The 17,598-nt window shown below is 43.9% G+C and overlaps 1 protein-coding gene across 1 annotated transcript in view; it reads left to right on the top strand.

Moving 5' to 3' along the window:
• The window catches only part of LOC310775612 (1-phosphatidylinositol 4,5-bisphosphate phosphodiesterase delta-3-A-like), a gene marked incomplete at both ends in the record, with an annotated part of 37,954 nt that overhangs the window by 5,207 nt on the left and 15,149 nt on the right, over nucleotides 1-17,598 (top strand). Inside the window, 5 exons of the mRNA XM_083635773.1 lie at nucleotides 6,151-6,206; nucleotides 8,160-8,271; nucleotides 12,862-13,090; nucleotides 15,093-15,222; nucleotides 16,785-17,010. Of these exons, the coding sequence (XP_083491899.1) occupies nucleotides 6,151-6,206; nucleotides 8,160-8,271; nucleotides 12,862-13,090; nucleotides 15,093-15,222; nucleotides 16,785-17,010 (753 nt within the window). The remainder of the gene's footprint in view (nucleotides 1-6,150; nucleotides 6,207-8,159; nucleotides 8,272-12,861; nucleotides 13,091-15,092; nucleotides 15,223-16,784; nucleotides 17,011-17,598) is intronic.

Genomic DNA, 17,598 nt, shown 5'->3' with positions numbered 1-17,598 from the left:
CGGCTCCTCTCGCTTTTTTGTCTCATTCATGTGTATCATGTGGTCAAGTTTGCCTACTGACCTGAAGGTGTGGCTGGCAACATAGTACTGTATAGCATGCTGGTGGCTATTAGTGCAGCATCATGCTATGTGGTAGCTAATTAGTTAGGAATGGTGTCATCACATCTACTGTTGACGAGCGAATAGACCTACAGTAGTTCTTCATTGCGTCCAATGTTTTCATTTGGTTGCATACCACAGCCAGGCTCTACCAGACACACACACATCTCTCTCACACACACACACACACGTCTCACACACACACACACACACACACACACACACACACACACACACACACACATCTCTCACACACACACGCACGCACGCACACACACACACACACACACACACACACACACACACACACACACACACAAACACACACACACACACACACACACACACACACCACAGCCAGGCTCTTCCAGTGTTATAAGCCACTAGTGATAATTTTGTCGTCTATTTTTTTTATTTAGTCTTAGTCTTAGTCCCATGTTAAATGTCCTTGTTAGTCTTTATCATATTTAGTCAACCTCATCCTGTTTTTATTTAGTCAAGTTTTAGTCGACTAAAAGTTTGAGCATTTTAGTCTCAGCTTAGTCAAATAAAACCACAAGTATTTTAGTCTAGTTTTAGTCAACGAAAACTATTCACATTTTAGTCTAGTTTTAGTCAATGAAAACTGTTGAATCTGCTGATGTGCTTGCACTAGTAATGGTAATTCGAAGCAGTGTTGGCAACTCTTTCCCAGGGAAAGTAGCTAATGGTGACTCTGCCCACCCGGGCCAGTGTCGGCGTGCGGCGGTAGCAACGACAAGTGGACTGTATTTACAGTCCCTGCTCAGCCCGCAGCTGAGGGAAGAATGGAGGGAGGCTGGCTGTGCTGTGTGGAAAGCACTCAGACCTCTCTGGATATAACAGACAAGCAAGTAGCTGTACCTTTTGGGAACACAATGCCTCATATACACATATAGATAAGACTGCAAATGTTTTTAAGACAGCTAAATGTCAGCTACATCTATGATGCTGCAGAACAGGAAACTGAACTGCTGCATTGAGGGGGGAAACGGTCTATAATTAGTGTTCATTTTGTCATCTATTTTTAAATTTAGTCGTAGTCTTAGTCCTGTGTCAAATGTCCTTGTTAGTTTTTATCATATTTAGTCAACCTCATCCTCTTTTTGTTTAGTCAAGTTTTAGTCGACTAAAAGTGTGAGTATTTTAGTCTCGTCTTAGTCAATGAAACTAAAAGTCTGAACATTTTAGTCTCGTCTTAATCTTGGGGGAAAAAGGTAGTCGACTAAAATTTTTCGTCATAGTTTTCGTCAACGAAATTAACACTATAAGCCACACTCAAATGGTTTGGCTGCCTACCTCCACACACACACACACACACACACACGTCTCACACACACGCGCACACACACGCACGCACGCACGCACACACACACGCACACACACCACAGCCAGGCTCTACCAGTGTTATAAGCCACACTCAAATGGTTTGGCTGCCTACCTCCACACACACACACACACACACACACACACACACACACACGCACATGCACACACACACACACACACACACACACACACACACACAGTACACACACACACACACACACACACACACACACACACACACAACCACATACAACCACTCACTCACCTGCTGAATTTCATCCCCTGCTGCAATGTTGCTCTCCTTACTTACGCTTGGTTCACACCACAAGCATCTCAGAAGCAGCACTGAAGCAGCGCTTCACAGAAGCTTCCAGCAGGAGCCTTGCCATTCACACCAGAAGCACTCTGTTTTGCTCCACGCCTCGCTCTGTTTTGCCCAGCCCTGCCCCTGCTCACAATTTGCATTGACCTCATGCCTGGATGCTCGCTTGAAAAATAGACCAGAAGCTGAAACTATCTCTGCAGCGTCGCTTCGGCATGGCGAGGCAAAGCGCTGTGGCTGGTGTGATCGGTCTCCCCTTAACAAGGACGCTGAAATGAAACTGCCTCCGCGCTGCGTTGGCTTCAGCGTAGGATTGGCGTATGGTGTGTTCGGCCCCTTAGCCTACTTTTCTGCATAGCCATGAGGCCCCCAGCACATGTGAAGTCTCCTCTCATTGGAAAATGAAGATAGCTTGCATTCCACATTGCCCAGAGGGTGAGGCTGTTACACTCTATGGGTCACGTCACTGCCCAGAGGGTGAGGCTGTTACACTCTATGGCTCACGTCACTGCCCACTGGGTGAGGCTGTTACACTCTGTGGGTCACGTCACTGCCCAGAGGGTGAGACTGTTACACTCTATGGGTCACGTCACTGCCCAGAGGGTGAGACTGTTACACTCTATGGGTCACGTCACTGCCCAGAGGGTGAGACTGTTACACTCTATGGGTCACGTCACTGCCTAGAGGGTGAGACTGTTACACTCTATGGGTCACGTCACTGCCTAGAGGGTGAGGCTGTTACACTCTATGGGTCACGTCACTGCCCAGAGGGTGAGGCTGTTACACTCTATGGGTCACGTCACTGCCCAGAGGGTGAGACTGTTACACTCTATGGGTCACGTCACTGCCCAGGGAGACGTTTGGATTAAGTGTGTCAGCACAGTGGGCTGTAACATGCTACATTCTCTATCTTAAAGGAGAATTCCGTTTTTTTTACACCCTGAACCTTATTGAAGTCACCCTGACAACTTTGGTTTGATTAGCATGGGCAGAAACGATACTTGGCTCGAGTGGTCACTTTTATCTTACATCTTTCTCTCTTTTACGTGGAATAATGCTCTTGTAAACCACTTCTTTGTGACATCTGTCTGTGACACAAATACATTTTACTTGCTCACTATTCCCCAAACTATGCCTGTCTCTTTCTCTCTGTCTTATCCCCTCTGCTCCAGGTTGATCAAATCATCTCTCTCTCTCCTCTTTCTCTCTCCTGTCTCTCCTCTTTCTCTTTCCTGTCTCTCCTCTTTCTCTCTCCTCTCTCTCCTCTTTCTCTCTCCTCTCTCTCCTCTTTCTCTCTCCTGTCTCTCCATACCTTCTCATCTTGCTTCTGCATCCCAGAATAGCAGAATTACAGAGTTAGCATATGAAGGGCTTTGGTCCAACAGATGTAAATACACACCAACCTCTAATTTTGATGATCCTCCCTCGCGTTTTCTCTACATCCATCCTCCCTTTTCTCTCCTCACCTCCTCTCCCCCTCCTTGCCCTCATTCACTTGCTATACGTGTAAAAGTCAATGGTATTTTTGTGGGGCGTCCGGGTGGCTCACCTGGTAGAACGCCTGGTACCACAAAGGCTTTGTCCTTCGCGCGGCCGACCCGGGTTGGAATCCGACCCATTGGCCTTTGCTGCATGTCAGCCCATCCCTCTTTCCCCACATTTCCTGTCTACCTACGGTCCTATAATTAAAGGCAAAAACGCCCCAAAAATAATCTTAACACATTGAATGCCAGCCATGTTTTCATTCCTGTAGGTAAGTTGTGCCAGGGGTGTTTTTGACGATTCTGGCTCATTTTTGGACAGCCGAGGATTCTTTTCTGTTAAGAATTCATGAACACCAATCATCTAAAAATAACTAATAGAATGTGTGCTTTCTCTGTCTAAAAGAGTTAGTTTGCAGAGTTAGTAGTTATGTAGATATTAGCCGTTGAGTACAGCATGGTTTCAGCGTCTGGAAATTTATTCAGAGATAAATGGCTTTTTGTGAAACAGTCACTTTAACCATTCATTTTTGGCATCAGTAAGACCGTCAGACATTCTAAACAATAGTTTTGAACAGTAATTTCCTCCATAACAACAGGAAACACCCCTCTCATTCAAACTCCTCCCTCCGTGTGTCTTCTCCTCCTTCCTCCTGGCTGTACAGCGGGCGTGTCAGAAGCGCTTTTGCTGCTGCCTGCCTGTGTGCCTGCCTGCCTGCTTGCCTGCGTGCGGACGCTCCTTGTGCGAGTCAAGATGGGCCGGGGAATGCGTGGGCGATGGGCAGATGTTGATTCTGGCCTTTCTGAGGTGTTTCAAAGTGTGTTTCACCTATGATCTATTTTGCAAATCGCTCTCCGCTCTCTGTGTGCTGCTGCCGGTGCGCGGCCGCTCTCAGGCAAGACAAGTCTTGAATGGATTACTGTAAAATCGCCACGGCATTTCCTTGAACGGCTTGGTCCCGCGGCAGTTTTTTCTTTGATTTCGGTCGTCTGGGGGAGCACTGTCAACACTTAGTGGGTCGGTAAAATAGATTATACACATTATCTTGCTCCAATAGTGATCTCGAAGATGTAAAAGTTGTTGATTGATGTCCTACCGTCAAAAAAAAAAAATGTTTATGTAAGACGAGTAAACTCGGCTCTGGCACTTAAGCGTTGGATTATGTAAGACGAATTATTTCGGCTATGGCACTTAAGGTGTTAATAAAAACAAAAAAAAGTCAATGGGTTTTTGTAGAATTTAGATTAAATGCATGAATTAAGGTCTGTGGTTAACAAAAGTTTATGAAACAGCAGAGTTTGTGTTCAGCAAGATCTTCTTCACAAACTGAACTGAATCATAAAAGTGGTCCACATTTGTGAAGATGATCTTGCTGAACACAAAGTTTGCAGTTTCATAAACTTTTGTTAACCACAGACCTTATTTGATGCATTAACCAAAATCCCCATGCAAAAATCCCATTGACTTTTACTACACAGAAGTGCTAACATCTAGGTCATCCAAACTCATTCCTGGTGTACTCTATTAGTAATTGGTTTGGTAACCAGTTATCTCATAGCATTAGTTAAGGTTCATAATATTCCACAATATTAAATTAGACCATTAAATATATATTTCCAAAACAATTATTATTATATAACAATTATTAAAATAACATTTCAACTAGGGATGTCAATTTTCGGTTAATTTCACTTTCGATTAACCGACGCTAATAATCGATTAACCTATCGGTTAATTCATAATTTTTTAATATTAAAAAAAAAAAAAAAAAAAAAATGTTTTTTTTTTTTTTTTTTTTTTTGTGTGTCTATTTACTCAATGAACTCATGCCCAAACAAGGCGTGTCTATTTAGATGCTGAAATGTTAATGCTTTTTGTGTTAGAATTTCTAACACAAAAAGCATTAACAAGCATTAACAAAAAGCATCAACATTTCAACACAAATTATTTTTGTGTTAGAATTTCTAACACAAAAAGCATTAACATTTCAGCATCTAAATAGACACGCCTTGTTTGGGCATGAGCTCATTGAGTAAATAGACAAAAAAAAAAAAAAAAAAAAAAAAATTTAATATTAACTGATAGACCGACAGCAATAACCGAACAACGACGTTAGCGACGGTTAATCGATTAACGGTTAACCGTTGACATCCCTAATTTCAACAAACCAACAATTAAACACCTCTGGCCAAAATATTTACAAGCCTAAAATATCTCCAAAACTAAGGACATGTTGTTGAGTTAACTAACTGCTAACTTTACTAGTTCACTACTACTACAGTACTACTTACTAGCACTGTTTCATGTTATGTTATGGTGGGTTTATGGTCCAGCGCAAGCTGACACTGCATGAAATAGGCCACGCCCATCACGGGGGAAAAGCTCCGTTCATTTCCACACACCAGCGTCATTTTCCTTGAATTAAACATAGCTAAAAGCTGTTGTGTGGTGGGCTGCGCAGACAACAAATGTAAAACATCGCCAGTTAAAGTTTTTTTGTACTCCTGAGCAAAACAAGGAAGCCATTGAGAATTGGCGAGAAGAAAAATGTGGATCTAGCTGTCAAGAAAGTAAGTTGGAGTGTTCATCTTCCGTATACGATATTTTTGTGCAACACGCAACCATGCAACGCCAGGATTGGAGGGGGGGGTTCTGGTTTCCCCCGTTTTGGGCATGGTTTCTGAATGATGACGCGCTCCGCAGTGTCTCTATGAATGGAATCTGGATCGGAACATGGATCGGCGACATCAGTCCGATATCCGATATGTGAAATTACTGGAACCCGATAGCGATATCCCGATACCGATCTCTACAGTTACTGCCATATATGTCTGACATCAAGCACAATTTTCATTAAATCAAATGTCTCTTTCTCTCCTTTTCTTCCTTTCTCTTTCCAGGAGTGCAGGATGATGAAGATGTGAAGCGGATGTTGCAGGGCTCCAGTATGGTGAAGGTAGTAGTATTATTATTAGTAGTAGTAGCAATACTTGTTGTTGTATATACACTACGTCACAAGTATTAGAACAAAATCTTTCCAGTTTTAATTGAATTTAAAAGTTTAATGTTTCAATGTACTCTGAAATTAAGGCGTAGAATAAATAAACAATTGGAGATCAAAATAAACAAATCATGAAATTGTTTTGTTTAACAAAATTGATAGCAATGGCTTTCTTACTGCACTCAACCTGAAACCTGGTCTTCTCTTCACAGTTGAAACGGAGACTTGTTTTTTCCTCTCTCGGTATTCCTCCCATTTTCTCCCCAATTGTACTTGGCCAATTCCCTCTGCTGTTCTGGTCGTTGCTCCACCCACTCTCTGCCGATCTGGGGAGAGTTGTAGACTAGCACCATGCTTCCTCTGATACATGTGCAGTCGCCAGCCGCTTCTTTTCACACAACACCCCCCCCCCCCCCCCCCCCCCCCGAACAGCCACTCCGACCGACCAGAGGAGGCGCTAGTGCAACAACCAGGACATAATACCCATAATCCAACATCTCCAACAACTGCCAACAAGAATATTGGCAGTTGTTGGAGAATGTTTGATTGGTGTGACATGGGCTTAACACACACCTGTGTATTGCAGTATTACTGCGCCGTGTTAGCTAAGGTTAGCTCTTAGCTAAGGTTAGCTAAGCCCCCTGCCTGTAACAACGTTCATCAACCTCAAAAACGCCACTGACTGACCAAAGCATTAGCTTGTTAACCATGCGGCTAATGTTCTCCTTGCAGCCAGGGCCGTAGCCAGGGGGGGGGGGAGTGTGGACGATTCCAAGGGCCCTTGACTGACAGGGGCCCCAAATGGCCAAAATTTTCCGCCGCCGCCCTTCGGACGCCGGCATCCGTGGGCCCGATGTGATATCCTTTCATGGGGCCCGAAATCCCTGGCTACGGCCCTGCTTGCAGCTAAGCTAATACAGAGGGATTACTTTGGATGTTGAAAGGATGCACCTTCCCGGTGGTTTTTGGTGGTGCTAAACCAACATCAAGTTTGAAGCAAAGTACCAATGGCACAAGGTAGCACTCACAAAACTTCAGGACAAAGGAGCTCTCAATTTCACCAATTTATTTGGCCATGTCACAAATAATGCCAACGTTTCGGCCTCTCGGCCTTCTTCATGCCCTGAAGAAGGCCGAGAGGCCGAAACGTTGGCATTATTTGTGACATGGCCAAATAAATTGGTGAAATTGAGAGCTCCTTTGTCCTGAAGTTTTGTGAGTGCTACAGAGGGATTACTGTTTCTGGCGTAACTTGTGCTGGTTTTCTGGGCGTATCTCCTTGGTTTATAGCACAGAATCAGATGACGTGTGAACTTTGAACTGACTGGAGGGGGGCTTGAAGGACTACATTGCTTTTATTTATTATCAATGTTGCAATTTTTTGTTGATCAAACCAAGCGGCGTGCCTACACCTCTTGGTTCACACCACAAGCATCTCAGAAGCAGCGCTGAAGCAGCGCTGAAGCAGCGCTGAAGCAGCGCTTCACGGAAGCTTCCAACATGAGCCTTGCCATTCACACCAGAATCCGTTTTGCTCCACGCCTCGCTCTGTTTTGCCCGGCGCTGCCCTGCCCCCGCTCACAACTTGCATTGACTTCATGGCTGGCTGCTCGCATACAGCGCGCTGCACGCTTGAATAATAGACCAGAACGGAAGCTGAAACTATCCCTGGAGCACGCATGCAGCATCGCTTCAGCGTGGCAAGTGCTGCGGCTGGTGTGATCGGTCTCGCCTCTTAACAAGGATGCTGAAATGAAACTGCCTCTGCGCTGCCTTGCTTCAGCGTTGCTTCAGCGTAGGATTGGCGTATAGTGTGTTCAGCCCCTAGCTGTTACAGTATAAAGTCACTGTAAACCACAGCCTCACAGGGCTTATTGCTTAAGTAACTGTATGTGTGATGGGATGCAGGTGCGGTCGCCTCGCTGGCAGAAGAGACGCACTCTGAAGCTGCTGGACGACGGTGTCACCGTCTGGTGTCAGTCCCACAAGACCTCCAGCCGAGCCAAGGAGCAGCAGTCCTGTAAGTATGTGCATGCGTGCGTGTGTGTGTGTGTGTGTGTGTGTGTGTGTGTGCGTGCGTGCTTGCGCGCACGTACGTGCGTGCGTGCGTGCGTGTGTGCGTGCGTGCGTGTGTGTGTGTGCGTGCGTGCGTGCGCGCGCACGTGTAATGCACTTTCATCCTTATGGAGGATAACAAGTCTAGAAAGATGAGGCCCTTCTTGAACTAACATCTTTTAATTTAAAAACAATCCTTCTCAAACCTAATGCTACATGTTACTTATTCCTTCTCAAACTACTTCCTACATGGTGCTAGTCTATCAAAATATCTTAGCTGTCATTGATTGTGTTGCATAGTTGTTTTCTGTACTGTTGACAAATTGTGATATTGTAAGTCGCTTTGGACAAAAGCTTCTGCTAAATGATGTAATGTAATGTAATGTAATGTAATGTAATGTAACAATGACTTCTACAATGAGTTAGTTAAAGAGGACACGGAACATTTGATCATGTGACTCTAGTTCATTTGCATTTCACCTCAGACAAGACAGCACACTGCTTTCAAGTCTGAAATTGACCTAGATTTGCTAGAAATACAGTATTAACAACATGTCAGCTTTTCACCAACTAGGGCTGCTCTGACTGGGCGTGTTGCTGAAACATGGACAGAACATGCTTATTTTTGTTACCTATAAGTGGCACCTTCCTACCTATCTCTCTCTCTCTCTCTCTCTCTCTGTGTCTCTCTCTCTATCTGTCTCTCTCTCTCTATGTCTCTCTCTGTCTGTCTCTCTCTAGCTCTCTCTCTCTCTCTCTCTCTCTGTGTCTCTCTCTGTGTCTCTCTCGCTCTCTCTCTCTGTCTGTCTCTCTCTCTCTCTCTCTCTCTATCTGGGGGTCACACAGCACCCTGATTATAGTGCTGATGTATTTTGAGGCCAAGGCAGCAGCCTATCCGTGCCATAGATCAAACAGGCAGATTATAGGACATGATGGTGGAGGGAGTGGGCCCTGGAGCCTGTGGTCTGCTGCTGTATAGTTACCATACGCTTAGGTTAGCCTCCCAATGCAGCTCCAAGTCCTTTCATTGCAGCTAGAGTCGATTCCCTTGTGATGTGGCAGCCTGTATGTGTGTGTGTGTGTGGGTGTGTTTTGGAACGTCTCCTCAAACCACCATCTGGGTGTGTATCTCTTGCTTTCATGACACCCAGGAGTTGAGACCTCATTACACGTATATCAAAGAGCAAGAAGTAGCCACAGGGCCACACGGCCTGTAGCGTTCACATCAGAACCTACCTCAACAAGTAGCCACAGGGCCACACGGCCTGTAGCGTTCACATCAGGACCTACCTCAACAAGTAGCCACAGGGCCACTGTAGCGTTCACATCAGGACCTACCTCAACAAGTAGCCACAGGGCCACACGGCCTGTAGCGTTCACATCAGGACCTACCTCAACAAGTAGCCACAGGGCCACTGTAGCGTTCACATCAGGACCTACCTCAACAAGTAGCCACAGGGCCACACGGCCTGTAGCGTTCACATCAGGACCTACCTCAACAAGTAGCCACAGGGCCACACGGCCTGTAGCGTTCACATCAGGACCTACCTCAACAAGTAGCCACAGGGCCACACGGCCTGTAGCGTTCACAGGCCGTGTTGGCATTGGACAGGGGGATAAAAAAAAACTACAAAAGACTACAAAAGTGCCACTTCCGGCCGCCAGGGGCCGGAAGTGATAGCGAGCGCTATGGTTGCTTTGCGCACCACCCATGACAGCAGCGCAGAAGAAGACGAGTGTTTGTAGCTGATTCATTTTGAAGAAATGACACCCGGGTTTCAGTGAGGGATTAAACATGTTTATTAGTGGCGGTATTGTTTCTACATCATGCGCCCAGGTTCACACAACCCTTTTCGGTCCGTAAGTACATTTGAAATTTCATTTGCGAAACTTTATCGAGTAGTTTGAAAAATTTAGCAGACGGAGCGACCTGTGGTGGCTACATCGGCGGTGTACTAACAAGGGACTGCGTAGTAGCGTAAGCTATGTTAGCAGTTCCGAAAGGGGCAACTAGACGATAGACTATGCTTTAGAGTGTGATTGACAGGTCACCTGTCCAGTGATCACACAGCTCGCCGATCACAGACCAATAGCAGGCGGCGCTGCAGCTCTGTCTGACAGATGACAGATGGCGACAGTAAAAATGCCAACCTCGATTCCACAAACCAACGGCTGAGGTCATGGTGGCTCCATCCATGTTTATACAGTCTATGTTCTGTACCAACTAGAGTAGAGTTCCCTTCTTATTCTTTCTATATTGAAGCATTTAGCCCACAGTGCCTTGCTGTCTCTGGTAAAACCATTGGCAAAAAGTGACGGACAAACATGATCGACCGTTAAAAGAAATTGTACAAACACATTAATGTGGAAACTTGCGTCATGGTGTGCTGGATGAAAAACAGTGAAAATAACAGACTGTGAGCCAGAGGCAAACACCTTTCTATAGACCCTTTTAGATTGGCCCAAAAACCCACTAATATCCACAAACTATCGACTTTTTCTTCGGTCTAAAAGTTACAAAGGTTACTGCTAGCCGATAGAATGACACTCCAACCGTCATGGCTTTTTATCGGATCAGCTGTGATTGGCAGGTGATATATAAATATAGCACACGCTGAAAACACTATTTTGAAATTCGACTTTCTTAACGGTTTATTACTTTAAATTGTTTTTACATTGGGTCCAATGGAACCCAAATGCCAACAGAAAAAATAAAAAAAGGGCTTTATGGCTTTAAAAATAAAACCCCTATTGTATAATTTTGAGTAATGCTTTACAGCCACAGTTTCACTCCATACTATATGCAATCTTAAGTTAACACCACAAGGAGTATTTTGATACAAGGTTTCTGTTTAATTGGTTGAAATCCTTTTTTTTCTCCAAATGGGAGAATTTGAATGCCGTTATTCTGAAAGTAAATTGTGGTAGTATTGACACAGCCCAAATATGACTGTTGTGTGTTTTTGAAAGGTAGCGTTAGTTTACATTTCTATACATTGATTATATTGATTAACTTTTTATCTGGCCGTGACCATATGGTGGCGTTGCCACAGCTTATGTATTGGACACAATGTCGGGTCAATCTATTGGTTTAGTGTCCAGGTCGCCTGCAGCCTGTGACAGTGAGTTCATCCACTGAAATGTGTTGGGAGACGATGTGAAAGTGTCAATGGCCTATTTTTAGCATTTTAAAACCCCGCACTGATAACCCCCTGCTGACAATCCCTCTGGTGCACCTCCCTGATAGCCTTCTTCACCAGGACAGTGCAAACCTCTGCAGCCAATCCCTTGCTCTACAATTACCCCTTCTCCCAGGAGCACATTGTCATGGGAGGCAGCAGGGGGGGCTGTGTTATGAGAGTGTCATCATCTCTGGCAATGCATGTTTAGCCTCTTTAAACACATCGCACTGACTAGAGTGGTGTGTGAGTGACAGGTGCCGAGCAGCTGATCAACTGTGTCAACAGCGACGCCAAACCCATCTTACTATCTGGAGCGGTGGCAAACTGTCTGGCACTAGCCGAAACCTGGTCCGCAACCTAGGGCCTTTTACTGGGACAAGCAAGCCCGAGGGCAGCTTATCTCCCAGGAGTCAGGGAAAGAATTCCCACCATCCTTAAGGTAGGGCTCAGGCAATGAGTAATCAATCAATTACAGTGGAATCCGCTTATTATATGATCATGGTTATTGATCAACCGCGTATTATATGATCATGGTTATTGATCAACCGCTTGTACTGCCAAAAATTAACCAACGAGATACAGCAGCGATACTCGGTGCATGTCTGTCTGTATATGGAGAGATCGCATCATCTCTGTGGAGACGCGAGACACCTAGCCAATTTTAACTAAGATAAGAATGTAAAAAGCTGTATTGTACTTCTGATAAACATGTCAATAAAAACGTGGAAATGGGAGATTGTCCTGTCATGATGAGAACATAGACACCAAAATCATACAGGGTTCCCACTGGTCCTTGAAATCCTTGAAAGTTTGGGAATTTGAAGGGGGGGGGGATCAAGGCTTTGAAAGTTTTTGAAAATAGACAGATAGACATGGGTCTTTGAAAGTGATTGTACAAGAATAGAGATTAAAGTTATTTTGAAAGGTTTTTATTTAACGTTAGTAAATAGGCTATGTTCCGCTGTCTGCATGTCTCCCGCCATCTGTGCGTCCAGACGGTGTTCACACCTTCAAGCCTCTCTCTTTTTAATTGTTGTCTGTGAGCTTCTAGTTCTCATTATAAATGTCCTCAGTCTTGTAACAGTAATTAACCTTGATCGCTGTCTCAAACCGTGTTGGGTCCTTGAATTTGAGGGAATTGGGCCTGGAAAGTCCTTGAAAAGTCCTTGAATTTGATGTTTAAGAAGGTGTGGGAAGTGAGAACCCTGCGTCCATGTGTGTCCACAGTAGATCATTGGTTAAGGTGCTCCATGCTAACACTTTAGCATAAATTATATAGTGATAATAGGCTACTACTAGCATGATCTCTAACTAATAGCAGCTTTGTAATGAAGTTATTTTCTCTCTCTTCCTTTTACTCTCTACACCCTCAGTCTCTATAACAGAGGTGGAGTGTGTCCGGGACGGTTGCCAGTCGGAGACGTTGCGGCGTATGGCCGGCTCGGTGCCTGAGGACCAGTGTTTTACGGTGGTCTTCAAGGGCCCCCGCAAGAGCCTGGACCTGCTCTGCCACACCCAGGAGGAGGCGCGCCGCTGGGCCCGCGGCATACGCACCCTGCAGGAGAGGGCGGAGAACATGACCCAGAAGGAGAAACTCGACATATATCCTTACAAAAATGTTTACATACCCAGGGGAGATCATCAGGGTTCCTACCCAGGTCTGGAAACTCTGGGAAGGTATTACAAATTAATTTGATCATTTTCAGTTCTTTTGAGAAATTTGAGAAAATGTCTGGAAAAGGCACAGGGCTGATACACACGTGATTCTAACTTTTATGTTGTTGTAGAGTCACTGTGAGTCCACACAGTTGATGTGAAAAATAATGTTCAGATAGAGGGATGCTCTTATGGAACGCTGGAACTACTTTTATGTAGGGGGTGCTGTAAAGAAGGGACTCTTGACGTTTTTTGGACTTTTAGCCATATTTAGAGGAATATTTAATTTTAAATTAACATTAGGATTATACTGTTGTGATGTCATTATTCAGTGTCTTCTCCTCTTCTCTGCAGCATTACTCAATTTACCCTCAGGAATCAGGGACAGTGATAGCCTACCTGCTATTCCTCCCATATATCCAGGGCCAGATTAATAGTACCATTTTCTAAGTTTGCAGTTTGCGGAGTTTGCAGCTGAGGGGGGGGAGAGGGGGGTGGGGCACGCAGGGCACCACACAACTACACCACGTCACTACATCAGAAAATATTAGCTTCAGAGTCAGTGAATGTGCTTGAAATGCTTCATTTCACAAAAGGCTGAATATCTCAGCTTCTAATTTGAAACGTCTGTTTTTGCTGAAAACAACCTATCTTCTCCGGCTCATAACTAAAGAACGGAAAATGGTATCAATAAACTTTTTTTTGCTAATGATACAATAGAGTATCCTCGTTATTTGTGCGTGTTCGGTGTTTACATAGTAATATCACACAATATTCTGTGGGCCTCGAGAAATCACTGAAAACGCTCTGAAACTCTGGCACTGGGAGAGTCCGTTCTCCAAAAGTGGCTGGCACTCAATGAGTTAAATAAGTGATGTCATTATTCAGTCTTAACCACCAATATTTGATCCTTTTCTCACTGGGTGGGTTAATTTAAGCATAAGTATTTAAGCATATATCAGTAAGCGGCCCGGGATTCTCAAAGCCTGTGTTAAGGGTCACACAAGAACAAAAATGCACTCTTGAAGCTAAATCAATCCAAAACCAAACAAGTTAATTATTCACATTTTTACTTCAAACTTCCTCAATGTAGAACAGCAAGTTCTTACACATGAGATTACTTTTAGCCTTTTAGTCATAAAGATTATATCTTCCAGACTGAAATGTTATAACAGAAGTGGAGTATTGGCCAGAATGACATGAACATTTGGACACTTATTCAGCAGATATTTTGCATGTTGCGTTCAGGTGCACTGTAAAAAAGAAATAATATATATATATATATATATTTTTTTTTTATTCTATTCCAAACTTGCATGCATCATATCAAATACCAACTAAATCAAATCTAGTCAATAACAAAGGGTCTGCATGTAAAAATGTGGAATTTAAAAATGGAACGCCTGTAGGAACCCTTTATAATAGTGGTGAGGATGAAACCTATGGTGTGAAATTAAGATAAACAGTGCAAAAAATAGGTAGGGACACGCACATCCAAAAATAGGCCACACTGGGCCTGGGTGCTGGATCATGTATATTGATACGGGTATTTAAGACGGCGTCTCTCTGCCACTCCAGAAAGTGTCTTGAGGAAGGGCCAGTGTGGCCCGAAACGTCACGCTGTGTTGCAAATAAAAATAACCTAAACGGGAGCTCCTCGGTGTGCGGATTGTGAAATTAAGATATTCATCATTTTTGTTGGGGACCCCATGATAACCCCTTCAGGACACTCTCAAGGTCCCCAGATCACACTTAGAGAAGCAATGGTGTAGCAAAAAATGGCACCAACCTGCAAACGTCTATTTGAGGGAATGAAAATGCTCAGATCTCAAGATATTGGCCTTCGAAAACCTGCACTGGTCGAACTCTAACCACCGTCCTGTAGTGTCGCTATTCAAGTACAGTCCATTTTGTACTGCTGCTGCTTCCTTGACCTGGTGTCTGTCACGTGGATTCATGCCTTCCTGCGACGGGCCGACCAGAACCATGACGGTAAGATGAGCTACGAGGAGGTGCAGACGCTGCTGCAGATGATCAACATCGACCTGAGTGAACATTACGCACGCAGCCTCTTCCAGGTGGGCGGTACTGGGCTCTGCCAATCCTTTATTAGATATAGACGATGTTTCACGGAATTATGTTGCTAGGGAACGTTTTGAAACCTATCTTATTTCCTGTCAGCTATTGTATTAGCAAACACTGCGACAGGAAGTAACTTGGGGCAATTTACAGTTATATTCAAATTGCATTTCTACTTCGCTCAACAATTTCAAATAGGCACCTGTCTGATGAACCAAACTTGAAGGCGAGCTAAAGTGACATCTCAGCATCTGTGATGACGTATCCGAGTGAAAATAAACATTGCTTTGACTGGAAGAGAGTTGTGAGGCGGGACATAGCGTGTGGATGATTTGATTGGACAGTTCTGGGGACTGGAGTTCACGTTGGCCAATCCAATAATTAATAATAATATCCAATAATAAATGTAATCCAATTACAATAATGTAGCTAGCAGCTAGTCTGACCAGCGTGAGACGTCACTGTTGGGTAGATATATCAGACCACCATGTTTAACTAGGGTATATATCTTTAATGTTACAGTTACGACTGAAAATGACAACAGAAATAAACAATAAACAACTTTGTGATATCTCCACAATTAAAATCAATCGGCAGGTAGTGACTTTTGTTGGTAACGTGGTGATTCTGTCTATTGTTAGTACCAAATTTGCACTATATCTTTCGGTGTGTTAAGACCCAATATGATGTTTGACAAGTTCTCTGTAAATTCCAATTTCAAGTCAGGTCGAAGCTTTTACACGAAACCCAGATGTTCTTTGTGCTCTGATACAAAAGCAACTACCGTAAATTCCGGACTATAAGGCGCACCGGTGTATAAGCCGCACCTTCAAAGTTGACTATTTTTTTCTTATATAAGCCGCACCGGACTATAAGCCGCGGGTGTTTTAATGGTATTTTTTTTTTTTTTTTTTTTTTTTTTATTGTGTTTTAATGTTTAATTACCATATGTAATGCTCCCATTTATTAACATTTCAACAAAACAACATAACACAACACCACCTGTGTTGTTATTTACAGTGCACACAGTGTCATACAGTGTCATACAGTGTCATACAGTGTGGTGAAAAGAGGGCAAGAGAGGAAATTAAAACAGAAGTGGATTTATAGTTAGAAAGAGTGCTAAAAAAGAGAGATTTTTTTTTTGGTTTTTTTTTGGGGGAAAAAATCCATAGATAAGCCGCACCGTTATATAAGCCGCAGGGGCCAAAAAAGCCCAAAAAACGGGAAAAAAGGTGCGGCTTATAGTCCGGAATTTACGGTACTGCTATTATTTTATTTACTTTATTTTTATGCTTTTATTTACATTATTTTTATGCTTTTGCTTGATTTATATTGCAAACTTGCTTTTTTGTGGATTACATGACTTTTGTATTTGTTTATAATGCCTATTGAGGCGAGATTCCTTCTATAAGCCTCTATGTGTAGGGATGTTCTGAATCCCACCTGCACAATTTGCTCTTCTGTACTTGTTTTTCTACTGCTTGCAAATAAATCAAAATCGAAACGAGTGAGGATTTTAGAAGCTCTGTCTCCTTGTTTCTCTCCCCTTCCCGGACAGAAATGCGACCGGTCAGCCGATGGTCGTCTGGACCACGGGGAGATTGAGGTTTTCTGCAGGGAGCTGCTGCGGAGGCCGGAGTTGGACGCCGTGTTCGCCCGCTACTCCGCCAACGGCTGCGTCCTGTCCACCGTCGACCTGAAGGACTTCCTGATGGACCAGGGAGAGGACGCGTCACTGGTGCACGCCCAGAGCCTCATACTCACCTATGAACTCAACGAGTGGGGTACGGTGCTCAGTCACTATGGACTGCAAAATGTCCTCTTCACTAGGGCCACGTTCCATTCCCCTCATACAGTACTGCAGGAATGAGTCTGGAAGTAGCACTTCCGGCTCGTACGTGTAAAAGGCAATGGGATTTCTGAATGGGGATTTGGGTTAAATGCATGAGATAAGGTGTGTGGTTAACAAAAGATTATGAAACAGCAAAGTTTGTGTTCAGCAAGATCATCTTCACAAATGAGGACCACTTTTAGGAGTTTTGAAGCATAAATGCATTTCTTAAACAAGATTTTGAGAAAACGCTTCAAAAGTCATAAAAGTGGTCCTCTTTGTGAAGATTATTTTGCTGAACACAAACATCGCTCTTTCATAAACCTTTGTTAACCACAGACCTTATTTCATACATTTAACCCAAATCCCCATAAAAAATCCCATTAACTCTTCCACCTACGAACCAGAAGCGCAGGGACTTCCGTGTATCAAAGCCTACAAAAATACTCTATTCACTTCCCCTCAGTCCATGGTATGATGTCACAGCATATGTCACACAGAGGGCACTGGGAGGACTGAGGGAAAGTGGGCGGGGAAGGAG

This window comes from Poromitra crassiceps (genome assembly GCF_964638095.1).
Source record: "Poromitra crassiceps genome assembly, chromosome: 4".
NCBI classification, from domain to species: Eukaryota; Metazoa; Chordata; class Actinopteri; order Beryciformes; family Melamphaidae; genus Poromitra; species Poromitra crassiceps.
The sequence above is the reverse complement of the archived record's forward strand: the minus strand, read 5'-3'. Positions and strand labels throughout refer to the sequence as shown.